This window comes from Halichoerus grypus, chromosome 6 (assembly GCF_964656455.1).
Source record: "Halichoerus grypus chromosome 6, mHalGry1.hap1.1, whole genome shotgun sequence".
Taxonomy (NCBI): domain Eukaryota; kingdom Metazoa; phylum Chordata; class Mammalia; order Carnivora; family Phocidae; genus Halichoerus; species Halichoerus grypus.
The window spans coordinates 15,973,486-15,992,305 of NC_135717.1; the positions used below are offsets into that span (position 1 = coordinate 15,973,486).

The following is an 18,820-nucleotide window of genomic DNA, read 5'->3' on the forward strand; positions in this document are numbered from 1 at the left end:
TTACCCTATGTTTAAACACATGAAGCTTTTGACCTGGACACCTCTCTCTTCTCTCTTTCTAAGACTCAACTCCTCTCTCAGGAAGAGTCAACCTCAAACTCACCTCCTCTGTGAGGTCTTCGTTGGCTCCCTCAGGGAGTGATAGGCATTTCCTACTCTGCATACTTTTTTATTGCCTTTTTAAACTTTTGATTATGGATAATTTAGAACATATACAAAAGTAGAAAGAAATGCATAATGAACTCCCAAGTACCCATGAGCCAGCTTCAGTGATCAATTCATGACCAACCTTGTTTCATTTCTATGTCCCCCCTCCTCACCCCCAAAATTACTTTGAAGCAAATCCCTCTGGATATTTTGAGCACACATCGACTTGCACACAAGTCACACTATATTGTTATTTCTTTCATCTGCATGATCTGGTCTTTCCCATCTTTCCACCCCCCTCTCTCACTCTGCTCCAGCTATGCTGGCCCTTCTATCTCTCTAGTGCAGTAACCATGTTCATGCCTCAAGACCTTTGCACTTGCTTTTTCCTCTACCTGGAGTGATCTCTCCCAGATTTTTCCAGGGCTGGCCTTTTCTCATCATTCGGCCTCAGTTGTCACTCCTCAGGCCTCCTCTGAGCACCTGTCTTGCTCTATCCTAATGCCTAGCACAATCTGAAGATATTTTTTGTTGTTTGTTGTCTCCTCCCACTGGATATGTGCCCTATGAGAGCGGGAGTCGTGGCTATCCTGTTCTCTGCTATGCTCCTACCACCTACATACACTGCCTATATGCCTCTCTCCAAACAGACAGTGACATTGAAGACAGAATCTGCTTTCTTATTTACTTCTGGGTCCCAACTCCCAGCACAGGGTTGGCCCAGGATTGGTGCCTGAGACCTGTTTATCAAGTACGTGTTCCACCCACCATTGTGAGTACTGAACTGAAGCCTTCTTGTGACATCTCATGTTGGAAGGAGCTACTTGTCCTCGACTGGGTTCCTATGGGAAAACAGGTCATTTAGGCTCTGGGGGCCATGAGACCATAAGGACTCAGAGCAGAAGGAGAAGAATGAATCTGAAGCTCAGGTTCTGGGGCACAATTTTGGGTGAGCTGTGAATAGGGATGGCCTCTCAGAACTTCAGGGAACAACTGGGTCCAGAACCTTTCTATTCCAAGACCCAAGCTCGCCCTGCATTTACCCTCAACTGCAAAGATCTTCGCTTGCAGCTGCTCCTGGATGCTGCTGAGTGCTGCAAAGTTGTCCACCCTGAACACGTGGTCTTGAGAGGGCACTGAGCCAATGGTGTTCAGCTCCTGCCTGGCAGTGGGTTCCTGGAAAGCATTTCCCACCTGTGGCAGAGAGACAGCTGAGGAGGAGCCCACCAGCCTTTCTGCCTGGGTGAGGTTGAGCCTGAGTCTGAGGGTGACATGAGGAAAAGGACATACCCCAATGGCATAGCGAATGATGCCAGCTCTCTCTGCCTGAGGGATGACGTCTCTGTACTCCAGGGGGTCTCTGTATTTCTGCCCATCTGTGATGACAATGAGGATCTTCTTGGCACTTTTACGGGCCCCATTCTTACTATGAAATAGTTCTTTCCTGTCAAGGAAGAAAGGGAGATGACTCTCTGTAGATGAAATTGATTCTGGAAAGAAATAATCTGTAGCAGTAGAAGCTCATATGGAGAGACTGGGGAGTCCTGGTACCATCAGTCTGTGTCAGCCATGTTTAAAAAAAATTGCCTCAACCTTTTTTGAAAGTCATGCAATGATTAGTAAGATCAATAATAAAGGTACTCATATTCCTTTTTCTATAATTCCATCTACCATGGAACCTCATTTCCAGGAGGCAGTATGGTTCAGAGTAGGAACTTTACAGTCTGACAGACTTGGACAGTTGCTTTACCTCTTTGAGCCTCTGCTTCTCTCTGTGAAGGTGAGAATAATAATTGTACCATAGCTGTTCTTCAAAGATCACCCCCAGTGTGCCACACCTGGTTCCCTTCCCATATTGAGTCTGACCTGTGACCAGTTTCAGCAGTAGCATGAAATGGAAGTGACACCATGCCAATTATGGGCCTAAGAAGCCTTGTTAGCTCTTTCATTTTGGGAAGCCCTGAGCCACCATGAGGGAAGTCTATAGCTCAAGACTTCTGTAGCTTCTATAGCTATGGAGAGGAAGGCTCCTCCATCCCAGCTGAGCCCAGCCTTCCAGCGAGTCCTACCCAGGCAGGACCATGTGAATGAATCTCTCATGTTCCAGCTTCTGAAAACAGATTAGTCCCAAGTCACGAAAAATATTAATAAAAGAGTTGTTGCTTAAGCCGCTAAATTTGGGAGTGGTTTTTTAGGCAACAATAGATAAATGAGATAAATCATATGAGGTTATTTTGAGGATCAAATGAGGGAAAGCTTTTAAAACAGTGAATGGCCAAAGGTAAGCAGTAATTCTGTGGTAGCTATTACAAATGATTAAAAATGTAACTATATGCTCATATAGTTCTATAAATGCAGAATAAACACACACACACACATACTCAACATATAATACTGGAAACAAGCTAAATGTCCAAGATCAGGGAAGGGGTTTAGCAAATCATGATCCACCTGCTTTGTAAGAAAATACAGAGCCATTTCAAAGGAAAACAGTAAAAGCTGTAGAGAAACATGGCACAGGTTCATGTAGTAGATGAAAAAAAAAGGCAGGGCGAAACTTGTTTCTGCCCACATTGTGACTATATGAAATATGTCTGAATAAAAACAAGGATGGAAATGGCCCTGTGCTTTGTGGGTGGGATTTGTTTATTCATTTGTTTTTATCCTTTCTTTTTGCTAAAATACTGTGAGGTGGTTGGTAGAGGGACTGTAATACTTTTTCCAAAAATTTCCTTAATGTTATTGCAATTTTTTATCTTTTTTGTAATGAAACTTCTAAAAAGAAAAAAACAAAAAACAGTGACAGAGAAGCCCTGAGATGGCTTTGGTTCTGGGGAGTGGGGAAGCTGCTGTTCTGGGTGAGGGGAGCAGAATGGGTGTTGAGGAGAACCACACCGTCACCCACCACTGGGAGGAGTTCCAAGGGCTAGAAGGGATGCCGCTCCTGTGTGACTTTCAATTCAAGGGACAGAGGCATTCCTCTTGGTTGTCCAGTCCCATGTGGCCAGAGTTCAAGGCAGAAAAGCCACCCAGCAGTAAAGAGGGTACATTTGGCAGGAGCATCCTTTATTCAGCATTTCTCCAGCACCATCCCCAGAGTGGCACCCAGAGGTGCACAGGAAGTTGAAAATCCCAGACATTTAGCCTATTTCTTTCCCATAAGAGCCACATCTTCTGTTCTGGCCCCACCACCTAAGTCATTTCTTTATGGTCGTCCTAGCTGGTCAGGCACATACATGGTAAGCACCCAGTTAATGCAGAGTTCATATGGATGAGGAATGTGGGAAGAGAGGGAAATGAGTGAGGAGAGAGACGCAAAGAAAACACTTGGCAACAATTCCCAAGTCTCTGCCAGGGAGGTAAAACGTGAGTGCACCATTCTCTGGAGAAAACACCAACCACTTATCTAGCACTTCTGGTGCAGAAGCATTGCATGCATGTTATCTCCTTTAATTCTTAAAACCAAGTTGTAAGTTTATCCTCATTTGACAGTTTGCTGAGACTTGAAAGAGTCAGTAAATCCCAGGGTGGCCCAGGTCACCAGCAGGGAGCCAGAATGAGAACTCGGGTATGTCTGAACCAAAGCCCATGTCTCTGGCTTCCCTAGTTGGAATCAGGGTCCAGCCAATCCCAAGCCAGGCAAAGAGGAAACACTGCAGAGGAGTGCTGTCCTATATGAAGAGAACATTCCAGGGAAGTCTCCACCTACAGCCCCTTCACTTCCCTTTTGAGCCCCTTTCCCCAGATTTCCCACAGCCCTGCAGAAGGGCTGTGCAGACCAGCATGAGGAAGTGGTGTGGCAGCTTATCCACATGAGGCAGAAGGGGAAACTTACACCACTGTCAGGATGCCCGTGGCTGTAAATGTCAGGCCATCCAGTTGGACGATGGGATCCACCAGGCTCTGAGGGCTCAAGCTGCTCTGGAATTGGGTGAAGGTGAAGTGGATCTTCAGGTAGTTGGAGTACTGTATCAGGGAGAACTGCAAAGGAGAAGAGGAAGGCCCTGGAGCTCAGGAGTTATTCTTCAATAAACATTTTATTTTGGAATAACTTTGGTTTTAAAAACCACTTTCCATGTGTTCTTGAGGCTAAAACCCAGGGGAAACATGGCCCAAAAAGAAAACTAGAAAATCAAAACCAAATGATGCTTCTTTCAGAGTTTGCAAGGAATAACATTTCCTACCTCAACATTTCTTAAACTTGGACTTTTTAAAAATTTCATTACATGAAATCAACTTGTAGACTATATTTCCTCACTTCTCAAGAATTTCTACATACATATACACTAATTACTGGGAAATAAAATAATAAGATAAATCATGAGTTACATGGAAAATGTAATAAAGAAATCATTAATTATTTGGCCAAGGTACCTTCAGTCTAATTTCACAGCAAAACTACTTTTGCAATCCTTTCAATGCTTCTAAACAGTAAAAAACTGTATTTCCTAGGCCATGTGGGGACATATTAAATGCCATGGGGGAATTTCCTCAGATCAGGGCTCAAATCAGCCATGCACCAGGACACAAGTATCAGGCACAGGTCCAATGAGCCAACCCCCAGCAACACCAAGCTTCCTCCTAGGTTGGTCTTCCCCAAGGCAGCTGCCACCCCCACCCCACTCCCCAGGCCTCGGGGACCCAGTCTTCACCAGGGTGTTGGTGCCTTCAAACTGTCCCATCACGGCTCTGACAAAGTCTTTCATCTGCTTAAAGTCACTTTGGACAATGCTGCCAGAACCATCAATCAGGAAGACAATGTCCATCTCTTGACTTGGACACTCTGTAGAGAAGGAAGAAGGAATCAGAGATGCGTGTGTGGGTCCCAGCTGTCTGCCAGGGCCCAGAAATCTTTCCGGCTCCACAGAGTTAAGGGGCGATTCTTGGCCTAGGAATCAATTCCCACCCAGTTTCTACACCTTCCTCGGAGGAAGCCCAAATCCATTGCCCAAACTTTAAGAAACAAAACAAATGAGCAAAAAAGAGAGACAGAGAGACAGAATGAGAGAGACAAAGAAGAGAACAGACTCTTAACCAAAGAGAACAAATTGATGGTTACCAGAGGGGAGGTGGGTGGGGGGATGGGTTAAATAGGTGATGGGGATTAAGGAGTGCACTTGTGAGGAGCACCAAGTGATATATGGAATTGTTGAATCAGTATATTGTACACCTGAAACTAATATAACACTGTATGGTAACTATACTGGAATTAAAATTAACACTTAATTTTAAAAGCATTCTAAACTAAAAAAAAAAAAATCTGTTGACCCCGCACCCCCACACCCACCCTGCAGAGTCCCTTGCTTCCCTCCTTCCACAAGGCCTAGAAAGGGGAGAAAGAAGTAAAGGACAGAGGCCAGATGGGTTCCTCATTCAATTACTCAACAAATATTTGTTGAATACACACTAGGAATGTCATAGAGCACAAGGGGAAGGCAATTTAGAAAGTGATTCAAGTGTGCATTCTGAGCATGCTGGGCTTAAACCCCAGCTCTGCCACCTACTAGTGGTGAATTCAGGCAAGTTATGTAACTCCACTGGGCTTCAGCTTTCCCATCTGTAAAATGGGGATAATAATAGTGCCTAACACACGGGGTAGGATAAAAAGTGTTAATGTGTACACAAAATGCTTAAGACAGGACTGGCCTCCCAGAGCTGTGAGGGGGATTAGCTGATGTGTTAGCATATCATCACCATGTGCCAGGCATTGTTCCAAGCACAAGAACACACCAGCAGCAGATGCTAAGGTTGCCACCAAGAAGACCCACCCCCTCTCAGGACAGAGGTCCTTATTATCAGCTACAGGGGGTAGCTGTCGATGGCTCCCAGTTGATAACTCAGCAGACGTCTTGCCCAAGATTACAACTCCTGCTCCTGGGGGCGACCTGCATCCAGCCATGTTCCAAGCTCCTCTGGGTTAGCTGAGGGTCTGTTCTGATCCATCACAGTCCACCTTCTTTCTCCGCTCAGTCCTGCTTCCTTCATGCTCTCAGAACTATTGCTCCCAAGAGTATTCCCAAATGAGCCTCAGAGTCTATTTCTCAGGAAACCTGGTCTAAGACCATAGCTTGAAAAAAAGATACCACCCCTGCCCTCATGGAGTCCGCCATAATGAAAAGTCACACCATACACCCATAAACAAATAAGACACTTCACATTGACGCCAAACTCACATAAGTGCTTGTGGTCAGTGTGAAGGACACAATTGGTTCCTCCACCAGTGCCTCACATCCTGTGTTGCTCCCATGGTGGTGGGAGATCAGCCTCCACAGACAGTAATGAGGCATGATGCTGAACTGTGGCAGCTGGCCTCCTGCCACTGAAGCAAAAATACTTTCTCCTCGCTCCCCACACCTCCCCCATCCCACCTATGCAACAAGCTGGTGCTTCACCCCTGCTGAGAAGAAATGGAAGGCCACTTCCTTCCCTGCTTTCTTGACCAGGAAGTTCAGCCCCCCATGTGGCAGGCCAAGAAACCCTCACTGCTCCCCTCCTCACCTGATATCCCCCACAGCTGGGTAGCTGAAGGTCCCCATCCCCACATCTTGCACTTGTGCTTACTTTGTTAGCTGCACCACAAAACCACCCCTCATATCCGCTCTCAGGCCATAATGGTGGCAAGTTCCCTCACAATATCACTTCTGTTTCTTGTTCTTTTTACTGTCTCCACTGGGCTTCCAATAGCAGGCACCAGGCTATAGCTGAGCGCCTTCTGAAAAAAAAGACCAAGTCAGTCAGGCAAGGTTGGCTCCAGGTCTCGGCTCTGTCACTTCCTAACAACTGGAACTCAGCTCTCTGAGCCTCAGTTTTCTTGCTTGTAAGATGGGATCATCCTGCCTACCACCCTGAATCTTGTGAGGGTGCAATAAAGATGCACACCAGGCATCAGGCATTGACTGGCACCCAGTCACTTCTACCTCTACTCAAATTTGCTTTGCTTACACCAGGCTTACGTGTCTGTGTTCCATTTTCATCAGGTATCCCACCTCATGAATCACGGAGACATCTAGGAGAAGAGACTTACCTGCTAGTGCTTAAATGCCACATCCCCTACCCTGGCTGCATAGACATCCCAGGCAGGTCATGGTACCCCCAAGACTCCTGGACTCCCACCCTCCACTTTCTCTGTCCCCTCTGTAGACTGTTCTCACAATTTGGGTAGGAGGTGTTTCTGCTGCAACTTCACCTTTGCCTCAAAGCCCACCATGCCTGGCATCATGGCATCTCTAGTCCAAAGCATTGCTCTCAGTCAGCACCTTGAGTGGCCCCTCTGACTTGGAGCCCATTATCTCCTTCTCCTAGTCCAAACACATGGTCCTAGCTAGAAGATCGGTCATAATGGTACTCACATATTATGTGTCAGGCAGAGGTCTAAACACTTTATATATATTAAATCTTTTTTTTAAAAGATTTTATTTGACAGAGAGAGCACAAGCAGAGGGAGAGAGAGGGAGAAGCAGGCTCCCCGCTGAGCAAGGAGCCCCATGTGGGACTCGATCCCAGGACCCTGGGATCATGACCTGGGCCAAAGGCAGCTGCTTAACAGACTGAGCCACCCAGGCATCCCTATATATTAAATCTTTTAATCCTCGTAACCACCTTGATTATTAAGACCCAGTTTACCAATGAGGAAATTAAAGCCCAGGGAATGAAGCCACTTGCCCCAAGGACACAGAAGACAAACTTATTTAGACTGACCCTCTGAGAGATGCTGCTCAGTGTCTCTGGCACCATTCTCTGCAGAAGGCATCAGTGCTGGCAAAATTGTGCATCACATTTTCCATGGCCCTACCATTTTCTCCCCTTAGAAGTTCAGCAGGGAATGATCCAGAACAGCCTCCCTCTTGGATCCTTGGAACTATCATCCTCACCACATTTTCACCACCCAAGGCCTTTCCTCTGAAAGCCCAAAAAGCCTCCCTGCACCTGTTGACCACTGTGAGACCCTCATGCCTCCTGCAGCCAGCACTCTGAGGTTCCCTTCTGCTCCATCAGAACTTTCTCCCCTTGACCAGCTTAGAGTTCCTGCTGTGAGCTGCCCTCCCTGCCAGGCCAGACCATGCTCCCAGACCTTCTTGGGCTTGCAGAGGCCTCTGGGAAAGGGCCATGGGCACAGGAAGCCAAGATGACGGTCTCATGCTCTGCCCACTCTTCAGCACCAGCATGTACTCACATAGAATTGCTGTCTCTATAGGGACCTACCTGGCAGGGCAGCAGGCATGGTCCAAATGGTCTGCAGGTGGGAGCCCAACAGGAGGCAGAAGCCTTCTGCATACATATTCTCCCCACAGGCTCTGTGCATGGTGGGGCCACAGGCCTAAAGGCAGAGGCCTGTGTGAGCAAGGGGTCACCCCAAACTCTCCATACTCTTCTCCTCCAGCCCCAGACTCCCCTGGCCCCTGCTTCTCCCCTTGTCACCCTCCTATGACCCAGGGAAACTTACCAGCAGCCAGGAGTGATTGGTGGAGGCTGCCAGGGAAAGGCCCAGGGACATGTTCACGGCCTCTGGGGGAGCTGAGAGGGCAGATACACATGATTACATTCATGGGCACACTCCCATTTGGGGGGAGAGTCAGGGCTAGAGGCCAAGGAAGGGGCACTGCAGTAGAGGAGGATTGAGGGCCACAATTCCTGGGTGCAGTCACTCACTGTGCAGTGGTATGGGTTGACATAGGCCAGTGGCAGCCACACAGTCGTACATCTGTCCTGTTCGGTTGACCGCCACCACCTCCAGGGGGGCTCCCACCACGACTCTGAAGGCACAAGCATGACATACAATTGCAGGAGGGGTAAGAGCAGAGGGTGCTTCAGGTGAGGAAGTATCACTGTGTAGCAGGGAAGTGAGACTTTGAGAGGGAAGCTCTTGGCATTTGCCACTCATGAGGCTTCAAATAACAGGGCCTGAGTTTAACCCACATGTGCTGAAGGACCATGCTGGACTTTTTCTTTGTTTGTGTGTGTGTATACATAAATAAATGTGTATTTATATACAAAATGGTTTTGAGTGTTGTTGTTTTTTTTTTAGCATTCACCAAAAATAAAACTGTTCAAAGCAAAACAGCATTTCCCAACCATGGGCAAGTGCGTTTTGTTTTGGGGGTGCCATTATTCTGAGCCACCCAAGAAATAGATCACCTCAAGTTAAATGGAAAAATCTGCTAAAGCCACAAATTATCAAGACAAATAGATGATTCTGTAATTAATTGGACAATTTAAATATAAATAATTTAAATTGGACAATTTAAAGCAGCAGTATCAGAATCCATACCAAAATCTATAGTCACATAAGTGCAACAATTTTTGCAAAACTCCTTGAAAGGAGAGAATTTTTAAATTTTGAATAAAAGTAATATCTACCAAAAACCTCTCCACTCAAGTAACTAAACAAATGTTTGTGTCTTTTAATTAATTAGCCAAGCAAGCCTTGTTAAATTAGTATTTAAAGATTCTTTCTAGAAATCTATCCCTTTATGGAAAGCTGAAATCCCTGTGTGTCTGAGAATTGCTGATGGAAACCTAAATAGATGGTACAGACATAGAAGTCTGGTACCTGCTGACCTAAAAGGGTGAAAATATCTTAAACCATTGATCTGCATGCTTTTCTTTACCCCATCCATCCCTTACACATAGGCTTAGTCTTTTTGGTATTTAGGTTATGATTTAGCAAAAACCAGGAAAAACAATAACTTTGTAGCAATCAGAATGTCATCCAGTATATATTATTTACTTTATTGGAAATACTGGGGAACAGTGGTTAATCAATAGTTATACATATATGTATCTTCTGAATAGGGCCTGAGCACAAACTAATGGTGATAAAAGTGAAGCAGTGATTACCTTTGGATTTGTTGGGTTTTGCATCATTGGGAAGAGCCCAAGGGAACCCAGGGGAGGGGGGCTGAAGATGTTCTACACCTTGATCTAGGCAGCAGTTACCTGGCTATACACATATGAAAAATTCATTGAGTTGGACCTTTCAAGTTTGTGCACTTCAGTTTACAAGCTCTGTATTTCAAAACAAAGAAAGAAAGAAAAAACAAAACTCTGGCACCTGGCACTTGCTTCCATGTCCCAGCCTGCCAGCTGGGTGAGGAGGGAAGATGGATATGCATGTAGAACTCAGTGACCTCAAGATGTTACTTCTTGGCCAGCTGAATCTTCCCGTATTCTCAGGCTCATTGACAATGCCACCCCCTCTGTGAAGCCTTCCTGGAACTCCCTCCTGGGTTTGATCTCTCCCTTCCTATGCCTCCCAGACTTTGGTTATGTTTGCATCACATGGTAACTTCAACATTTTGGGTCCCTGTCACTGGGACCTGAAAATGTGAGCTTCTGGAGGCAAGGTGAGGTACATAATTTGCCGGTCCCAGAGTGAAATAAAAATGTGGGGCCTCTTGTTCACGGAAAAAGTTTTTTTCCTTTTTTTTTTTTTCCTTTGGCAGTACTCCTCTCTACCTGTCCTGGTATTTCCTGTTTGCTCTTTAGTGTTGCATTCCCTCAGGCACAGGGACACTCACCGGACCAGTGCAAACCCTCATAGGACTGGGCGAACTGTGTGCCCCAGCCAACCCTGACCTTGCTCAGCTCATGCCAGGGGCTGAGGGTGGCAGCTGAGAAACATTCTGCAGAAGGCTGGGCTGCATGTGAGCCAAGGCTCCAAGCCCCCAGCACATCTCCACTGTCCCATCAATTTTACTTACAAAACACACATGCTAAGATTAAATTATTAATAATTTCAAGAGGAAGACTGTAAAACATTACTCCAAGTGCAAGGGTGACTATACTGGTCACATGTACTGGTCACCGAGGAACAGATTCAAGACCTCCCTCCCAAAGCACTGTCTTGTCCAGAGTTTGTGGTCCTTCCTGGGATTGTGAATAGTTAGTAGTAAGGGTGCCAGGGGCCTTGGAAGAGTGATGGACAGGCTTCTTGCCCATGCTGCCCTTCCTCCAGGACACCTCTTGAGCATGCCATATTCAGCTATTTGCCTGCAGGTTGAAGGGATAGAGGTGGGGTGGGGGGTGGGCATGGCCTACCTAGATCCGCCAAACTGGGCCACGCTCTGTCCAAAGCTAGCTCCATCTTCTTGAAAGATCATGGGCTGCTCCACATCCAAGTTGAATCCATGATAAGAAGCCAGGACTGAGGAATATGGAGAGAGAGGCGGGGGTAGGAGGAACAGTCAGAAAAGGCTCATCTCCTCTGGACCCCTGACTTCTTGGGATCTTGATGCCCACCCCAATCTAGCTCATGTGCCAAAAAGAAGGGTATTCTCTTTTTCTTTGTTTCCTGATTTGCCATCTGTGTGATTCCTGTCTCTCTCCCTCCATCAGAAATAATCAAACAACAATATAAAGAGCGACAATCCAGAAAAATGCCCCCTCAAGGTCATTTCAAAGGATATCCACAATCTGAAATTAGGCCTGTCACCTCCTGGTCTGTTAGATCGGGTGTGTCCCCTAAAGATAAAGTGACCACACAATTTATTTTCTAAACTGAGCCCTTCTGTGAGTGAAAGGGGCACCATTAATAATTACACCAAGGTCATTGAGACTGGCCCAGGTTGGCCAGGGCATATGGTCACCCTTCTTAAAGACTGTCCTGCTCCATCTTTTCATTATACAAAGACCCTAAGGTTCAGATTAGGGAACAGACTGAGAATTTTATGATTATTTGTAATTTTATGTTTCCCATGTCCCCCTGCATTGGTGCTAGACTCCAAGATGGCAAGGACTGCAACTGTCTTGCATGGTGCCTGGTACAGTGCCCGGCCCTTAGCAAATGACTAATTACTATTTGTTGACTGGGCCAGAACTGCATAGCAAGTCACTGGTACAGCCAGGATTCCAACCCATTCTCTTGACCCTTGACATTCTCCTCTCTGGTGACTAAGTTCAAAAACCTCAGGGGAAGACCCCCTACATTTCAAGAGCTTTCTCCAAGACCTTCACTCCCAAACAGCATCTTTTCTCCCCATTTCTACTAGAATTCCCAGTGTCTGGATTGAGGAGTCAACTCCAACCCCCAAACTAAGGAAATTCTAAGGAGGTAAAGCATCCGGCCAGGAGGTAACAGGCAGGGTCCCGACACCTGAACCCTAGGGTTCTAAGGAAAAGGCCAGGTGTTGAAGGTGCTACAACCCTACAATGGCCACATGCAAGGGAGCTTCACATACTACATCTTCCTTTCAAAGAATGACTCTGTTTCTGAGTCTGAAAATAGGCTCTATGACCTGACAAGTAAGAGGGTGCCAAGTGTCTCAGACTCAAATGCCTCAGAGGCCAGGCACGTGACATCAGGGACTGAAGTGGGTAAGGGTGAGCACCAGGGAATTACGGGCACTTAGAGTTTGTGGCCATTTTAAAGGAAGTAGCCATTACCAAGCTCTAGTGTTCAGAGCTCCGGAACTTCCCATTTCTCAGGAGAAGCTGACAGTCTGGGCTTCTGTGTGGAATCTGATTTTTAACTGACACATACATAAGTGATTTCAAATGACATGCGAATGTGGTCCTGATACAGTTTTCAATTTCTGGACTATTCTCTTGGCAGCAGTGGGACAGCATACCTGAAATCAAGACTTGAGGGACATGCGGGACCAGGTGATATCCAACACTTCCCCTCCCTAGTGACTCCTATGGCTTTCCCCCTGGGGCCCTGGGGCAGACTCCTGTCCCCTGTACCACACACACACCAGGACCCCCACAGGAAGAATCATGGAGAGGGAGCTCATCCTCCACCCAAGCATAGCCTACAAGTCCATCTTCGCTCATCTTTGCTCAGGTTATGACCCTCCCCTGATTCCAGGCCATTCCTCCTTCCACACAAGACTCTAAACACAAGGGCCCTCCCCTGTTCTCAGCTTCTCCAGAGAGCTATATGAGCTAACCACCATCCCCAATCTGCCCTACCAGACGGAGATGCACCCCCTCCAGGCTTCTCCCAGCCCTGAGGGCCTCCACTCACCACCCAGGAGGAGCATAATTCCAAAAGCCATCACTGAGCATGCATTGAAGGAGAAGTGAAGAGCTGAGCAGTAGAGCACTGAAGGGCACTCAGTGCCCTGGGGGAAAGTTAAAATACTGACTCAGGGCCTTGAAGTAACAGAAGGAGGGGCACAGTCAGGAAGTTCTTGGTTAATCATAGAACAGAGGCAGGGGCAGGAGGCCAAAGATGCCCTTGGGGAAAATCCCCCATACTCTCCCACCACCACCACCTCTGTAGATCTGGCTTCCTTTTCCATGGCCAGGCTTTCCCAGAAGACCACTCTCCCCCAGCCCTTGAGACCCAGCTGGTACCCAGGGTGACTTGGGACCCCTCTGGGGCCTCAGAAACCAGGCTGCATATAAGTGGAAGGGATGAAGCAGATTGCTGCAGAGGCCCCACTGCATGAATGTGAGCCTGGAGAGAGGCAGAACTCCACTTCAGATAGAAGTGTTGGGGGGACGGGAGTAGATAAGTGAGAGTGTTGTTTTAAAAAGTAGACTCCGACTCTGCGTTGCCTTCTGGCTTTTACAGTCCTCCAATTCCCGGTCTTAAATTCTCTCTGGTAAAATAGCCAGTGGGTTTCTATTTTCCTGACAGAGAAATTACATAATTACTCAAGGACACACAGCAGGAAGTGGCAGATTGGGATTCAAACCTAACTGCATCAGATTATGGAGTGCCCGCTCTCTGCTACCTTCTAAGAGCTGCTTGATAGCTGGTTTAGAACCTCTGAGAGAAAGGAGACTCATCTGGCCCGAATTTTCTTTAACTCTTATTTCAAAAAATGAAAAATGTCTTTGTACCCATTAAAAGCAAATAACTTTAAATGCAAAATGAGGCAGGAGGAAAAGATGACAGAGGAGTAGGGGACCCTATTCCAACTGGTCCCCAGAATTGAGCTGGATATCTACCAGATCACTCTGAACACCCACGAAATCAGCCTGAGATATAAGAAGATATATCTGGATCTCTACAAACAGAATATTGCAGGCGGTTGGTTTCAAGGTATGAGGCTGGGAGCTGTGATTCCGGTGGCACATATCCAAAGAAAAATGGAAGGGGGAGGGAGCTGAGCAGTCGGGATCCTACACCACCAGTGAGCGATAGTCTCCCACACTGGGGATGGGGCACAGACTTGCAGACCAGTAGCCACTGGGAAAGTACTTTAGGGCAGCCCCCCAGACTGAAACCAAGAGCAGCTGGGATGTGCATGTGAAATGGGGGCGGCTGGTGGTTTTAGAAGCACAAAGGGCCGAGACATGCCCCACCTGGAGGCAAGGACTGCAAGTGCTGCTGAGGGGTGCACAACCCAGGATGCTGGAGTTTATAGCAGCACAGACAGAAAAGGAGATAGTGTGGCCTGGAGAGCTCACTGAAGAACAGACTGCAATCTCTCTGCTCTGAGGCAGAGGGTGGGAAACGGTCTTTTCTGCTCTGACTCTCAGAAGAGACTCAGAGCTGCCAGGGAAAGCTGCCAGAGAACAAAAGCCCCAAAAAACTGGTTCCCACAGAGACCATCCCTCACCACAGGGGGCAGGGCATCTCTGCCCAAACAGGATTGCCTGAGTAACAGCATGGCAGGCTCATGAAAGAAATTGAAGAAGACACAAAAAGATGGAAAAATATTCCATGTTCATGGATCGGAAGAATAAACATTGTTAAAATGTCTATGTTACCCAGAGCAATCTATACCTTCAATGCCATCCCAATCAAAATTCCAATGACATTTTTCAAAGTGCTGGAACAAATAATCCTAAGATTTGTATTGAATCAGAAAAGACCCCGAATCACCAAGGAAATGTTGAAGAAGAAAAACAAACTTGGGGGCATCACGTTGTCTGATTTCAAGCTGTATTACAAAGCTGTGATCACCAAGAGAGCATGGTACTGGCACAAAAACAGACATATAGACCAATGGAGCAGAATAGAGAACCCAGATATCGACCCTCAACACTATGGTCAAATAATCTTCGACAAAGCAGGAAAAAATATGCAATGGAAAAAAGACAGTCTCTTCAATAAATGGTGCTGGGAATATTGGACAGCCACATGCAGAAGAATGAAACTCGACCATTCTCTAACACTATTCACAAAGATAAACTCAAAGTGGGTGAAAGACCTCAATGTGAGACAGGAATCCATCAAAATCCTAGAGAAGAACGTACGCAATAACCTCTTTGACATTGGCCACAGTAACTTCTTTTAAGATACATCTCCAAAAGCTAGTGAAACAAAAGCAAAAATGAAAATTTGGGAACTCATCAAGATAAAAAGCTTCTGCACAGCAAAGGAAACAGTCAACAAAACAAAGAGGCAACCCACAGAATGGGAGAAGATATTTGCAAATGACATGACAGATAAAGGGCCGGTATCCAAGATCTATAAAGAACTTCTCAAACTCAACACCCAAAAAACAAATAATGAAGTCAAAAAATGGGCAGAAGACATGAACAGACACTTCTCTGAAGAAGACATACAAATGGCTAAGAGACACATGAAAAAATGTTCATCATCATTAGCCATCAGGGAAATCCAAATCAAAACCACATTGAGATACCACCTTACACCAGTTAGAATGTCCAAAATGGACAGGGAAAGAAACAACAAATGTTGGACAGGTTGTGGAGAAAGGGGAATCCTCTTATACTGTTGGTGGGAATGCAAGTTGGTACAGCCACTTTGGAAAACAGTGTGGAGGTTCCTCAAAAAATTAAAAATAGAGCTAACCTATGACCCAGCAACTGCACTCCTGGGCATATACCGCAAAGACACAGATGTAGTGAAAAGAAGGGCCATATGCACCCCAATGTTCATAGCAGCAATGTCTGCAATAGCCAAACTGTTGAAAGAGCCAAGATGCCCTTCAACAGATGAATGGATAAAGAAGATGTGGTCCATATATACAATGGAATATTACTCAGCCATCAGAAAGGATGAATACCCAACTTTTACATCAACATGGATGGGACTGGAGGAGATTATGCTAAGTGAAATAAGTCAAGCAGAGAAAGAAAATTATCATATGGTTTCACTTATTTGTGGAACATAAGGAATAGCATGGAGGACATTAGGAAAAGGAAGGGAAAAATGAAGGGGGGAAATCGGAGGGAGAGATGAACCATGAGAGACTATGGACTCTGAGAAACAAACAGGGTTTTAGAAGGGAGGAGAGTGGGGGGATTTGTTAGCCCAGTGATGGGTATTCAAGAGGGCACATACTGCTTGGAGCGCTGGGTGTTATACGAAAACAATGGATCGTGGATCACCACATCAAAAACTAATGATGTATTGTATGGTGACTAACATAACATAATAAAATTTTATAGAAAGAAATTTTTATCAACAACTGTATGCCAACAGATGGAGCAACATGAATGAAATGGGTGCTTTCCTAGAATCCTATAAACGACCAGGACTGAAACAGGAAGAAATTGACGACTAGACCAATAACCAGTAATGACACTGAAGCAGTGATCAAAAACCTCCAAAAAACAAGAGTCCAGGGCCTGATGGATTCCCTGGGGAATTCTACCAAACATTCAAAGAAGAAATAATACCTATTCTACTGAAGCTGTTTTAAAAAATAGAAACAGAAGGAAAGCTTCCAGACTCATTCTATGAGGCCAGCATTACCTCAGTCGCCAAACCAGGCAAAGACACCATCAAAAAGGAGAATTTCAGACTGATATCCTTGATATATATGGATTCCAAAATCCTCAACAAATCCTAGCTAATAGGATCCAACAATACATTAAAAGGATCATCCACCATGACCAAGTGGGATTTATCCCTGGGATGCAAGGGGGTTCAACATTCTCAAATCACACAATTTGATAGAACACATTAATAAGAGAAGAGAGAAGAACCATATGGTCCTCTCAATTGATGCAGAAAAAGAATTTGACAAACTACAGCATCCTTTCCTGATTAAAACTCTTCAGGGGGCGGAGCAAGATGGCGGAGGAATAGGAGACCTGGATTTCGTCTGGTCCCAGGAATATAGCTGGATAGGGATCAAACCATTCTGAACACCTACGAACTCAACAGGAGATCAAAAAAAAGAATAGCAACAACTCTAAACAGAAAAGCGACCACTTTCTGGAAGGTAGGATGTGTGGAGAAGTGAATCTGAGGCGATATTCGGGGGGGATAGACAAGTGATAGAGCAGCAGAGCACAAAATCGGAACTTTTAGAAGTCTGCTCCGCTGAGGGACGTCACTCCAGTGGCTAAGCGGGGGGGGGGGGGGTGGTGGAACCTTCCCAGGACAGTGTGATCTCAGGACCCTTGGGGTCACAGAAAGACCGGGGGTGCCTGAGTGTGGCAGAGCTCCCAGGTATGGGAGCGGGGAAGCTGGCTGCCTAGACGGAGCCGAGGAGTGGGCTCTCAGCTCAGGGTTGCCATAAACCATGATCTGCGGCACAGTGGGGCCACTGCTCCTCCAGCAGGGACCCAACAAGCGATCGATCCGGGGAGACTCCCTTTCCTCTCCCGGGAGGAGTGGCGCGGGAGCGCACCACAGGGATCTGCTGGGTTTGGAGAATCCAAACCGGGTCAGGTGCCAGAGATAGAAATGCTCCGTCACAGGCCGGGTGAGCACGGAGTGCGCCGGAGACCGGGGAGACAGGAGTGACTGACTGCTTTTCTCTAGGGGCTCACTGAGCATCAGGGCCCCGAGTTCTCGGCTCCTCTGGGGCGGAGATTGGGAGGTTGCCATTTTCACTCTCATCCTCCAAAGCTATTCGGAAAGCTTGCAGGGAACAAAAGCTCCTGAGAGCAAAGCAGATTACTTAGCCTGGACCGGCAAGGGCGGGGCAAGTCCGCCTCCAGCAAAGACATTTGGGAACCATGGCAACAGGCCCCTCCTCAACAAAAACAGCCAGCCAAGACCAAGTTTACCGATCAATGAGAATGGCAGGACTCCAGCGCTAGGGGAATTCTGCACATAGAATTCATGTCTTTTTTACCATGATTCTTTAGTCTTTCAAAGTTAATTTTTTTAACTGTCTTTTTTTTTCTTTTTCCCTTTTTCAACCAACATCTTATCAATCCCTCTTTAAAAAAATCTTTTTTATTTTTCATTTCTAGAGTCATATTCTATCCCTTCATAGTAGTTACCCTTATTTTTGGTATATATATATAAGTTGTTATCTCTTTAAAATTTTGAGATACACTTTCTTCTAACAGATCAAAATATACCCTAAATCTCTAGTGTATGGTTTTGTTCTACTCTCCTGCCTGATCACATTCTCTCCCTTTTTTTTTAATCCTCTTCTTTCTTTCAACCAACTTCTTATCTTATCAATTCCTTTTAGAAAATCTTTTACAGTTTTCATCTTTACAGTCATATTCCATCCCTTCATCGTATTTACCCTTGTTTTTGTATATATATAAGTTTTTCTTTAAAATTTTGGGAGGCACTTTCTTCTAACAAACCAAAATATGCCCAAAAGCTAGTGTGTGGCACTGATCTTTGCACCAGCCTGTTCATAGTTGATCATATTGTTTTTTTTTGTTTTGTTCTGTTTTTGTTTTTTTTATCTTTTTCTTTTTCGTTTTTCTTTCTTTCCCTTTCTTTTACCCCAGCTTCAGGTCTTTTCTGATTTGTTTAGAGTATATTTTCTGGGGACATTGTTACCCTGTTAGCATTTTGTTCTCTCATTCATTTATTCTCCTCTGGACAAAATGA

General features: G+C 45.8%; 1 protein-coding gene across 1 annotated transcript in view; it reads right to left on the reverse strand.

Moving 5' to 3' along the window:
• The window catches only part of ITGAD (integrin subunit alpha D), a 53,985-nt gene that overhangs the window by 14,017 nt on the left and 21,148 nt on the right, over positions 1 to 18,820 (reverse strand). Inside the window, exons 2-10 of the mRNA XM_078074021.1 lie at positions 11,185 to 11,290; positions 8,797 to 8,900; positions 8,591 to 8,661; positions 8,350 to 8,464; positions 4,800 to 4,930; positions 3,983 to 4,128; positions 1,438 to 1,591; positions 1,191 to 1,341; positions 916 to 989 (exon numbers count right to left, since the gene is read on the reverse strand). Coding sequence (XP_077930147.1) covers positions 916 to 989; positions 1,191 to 1,341; positions 1,438 to 1,591; positions 3,983 to 4,128; positions 4,800 to 4,930; positions 8,350 to 8,464; positions 8,591 to 8,661; positions 8,797 to 8,900; positions 11,185 to 11,290 — 1,052 coding nt within the window. The remainder of the gene's footprint in view (positions 1 to 915; positions 990 to 1,190; positions 1,342 to 1,437; positions 1,592 to 3,982; positions 4,129 to 4,799; positions 4,931 to 8,349; positions 8,465 to 8,590; positions 8,662 to 8,796; positions 8,901 to 11,184; positions 11,291 to 18,820) is intronic.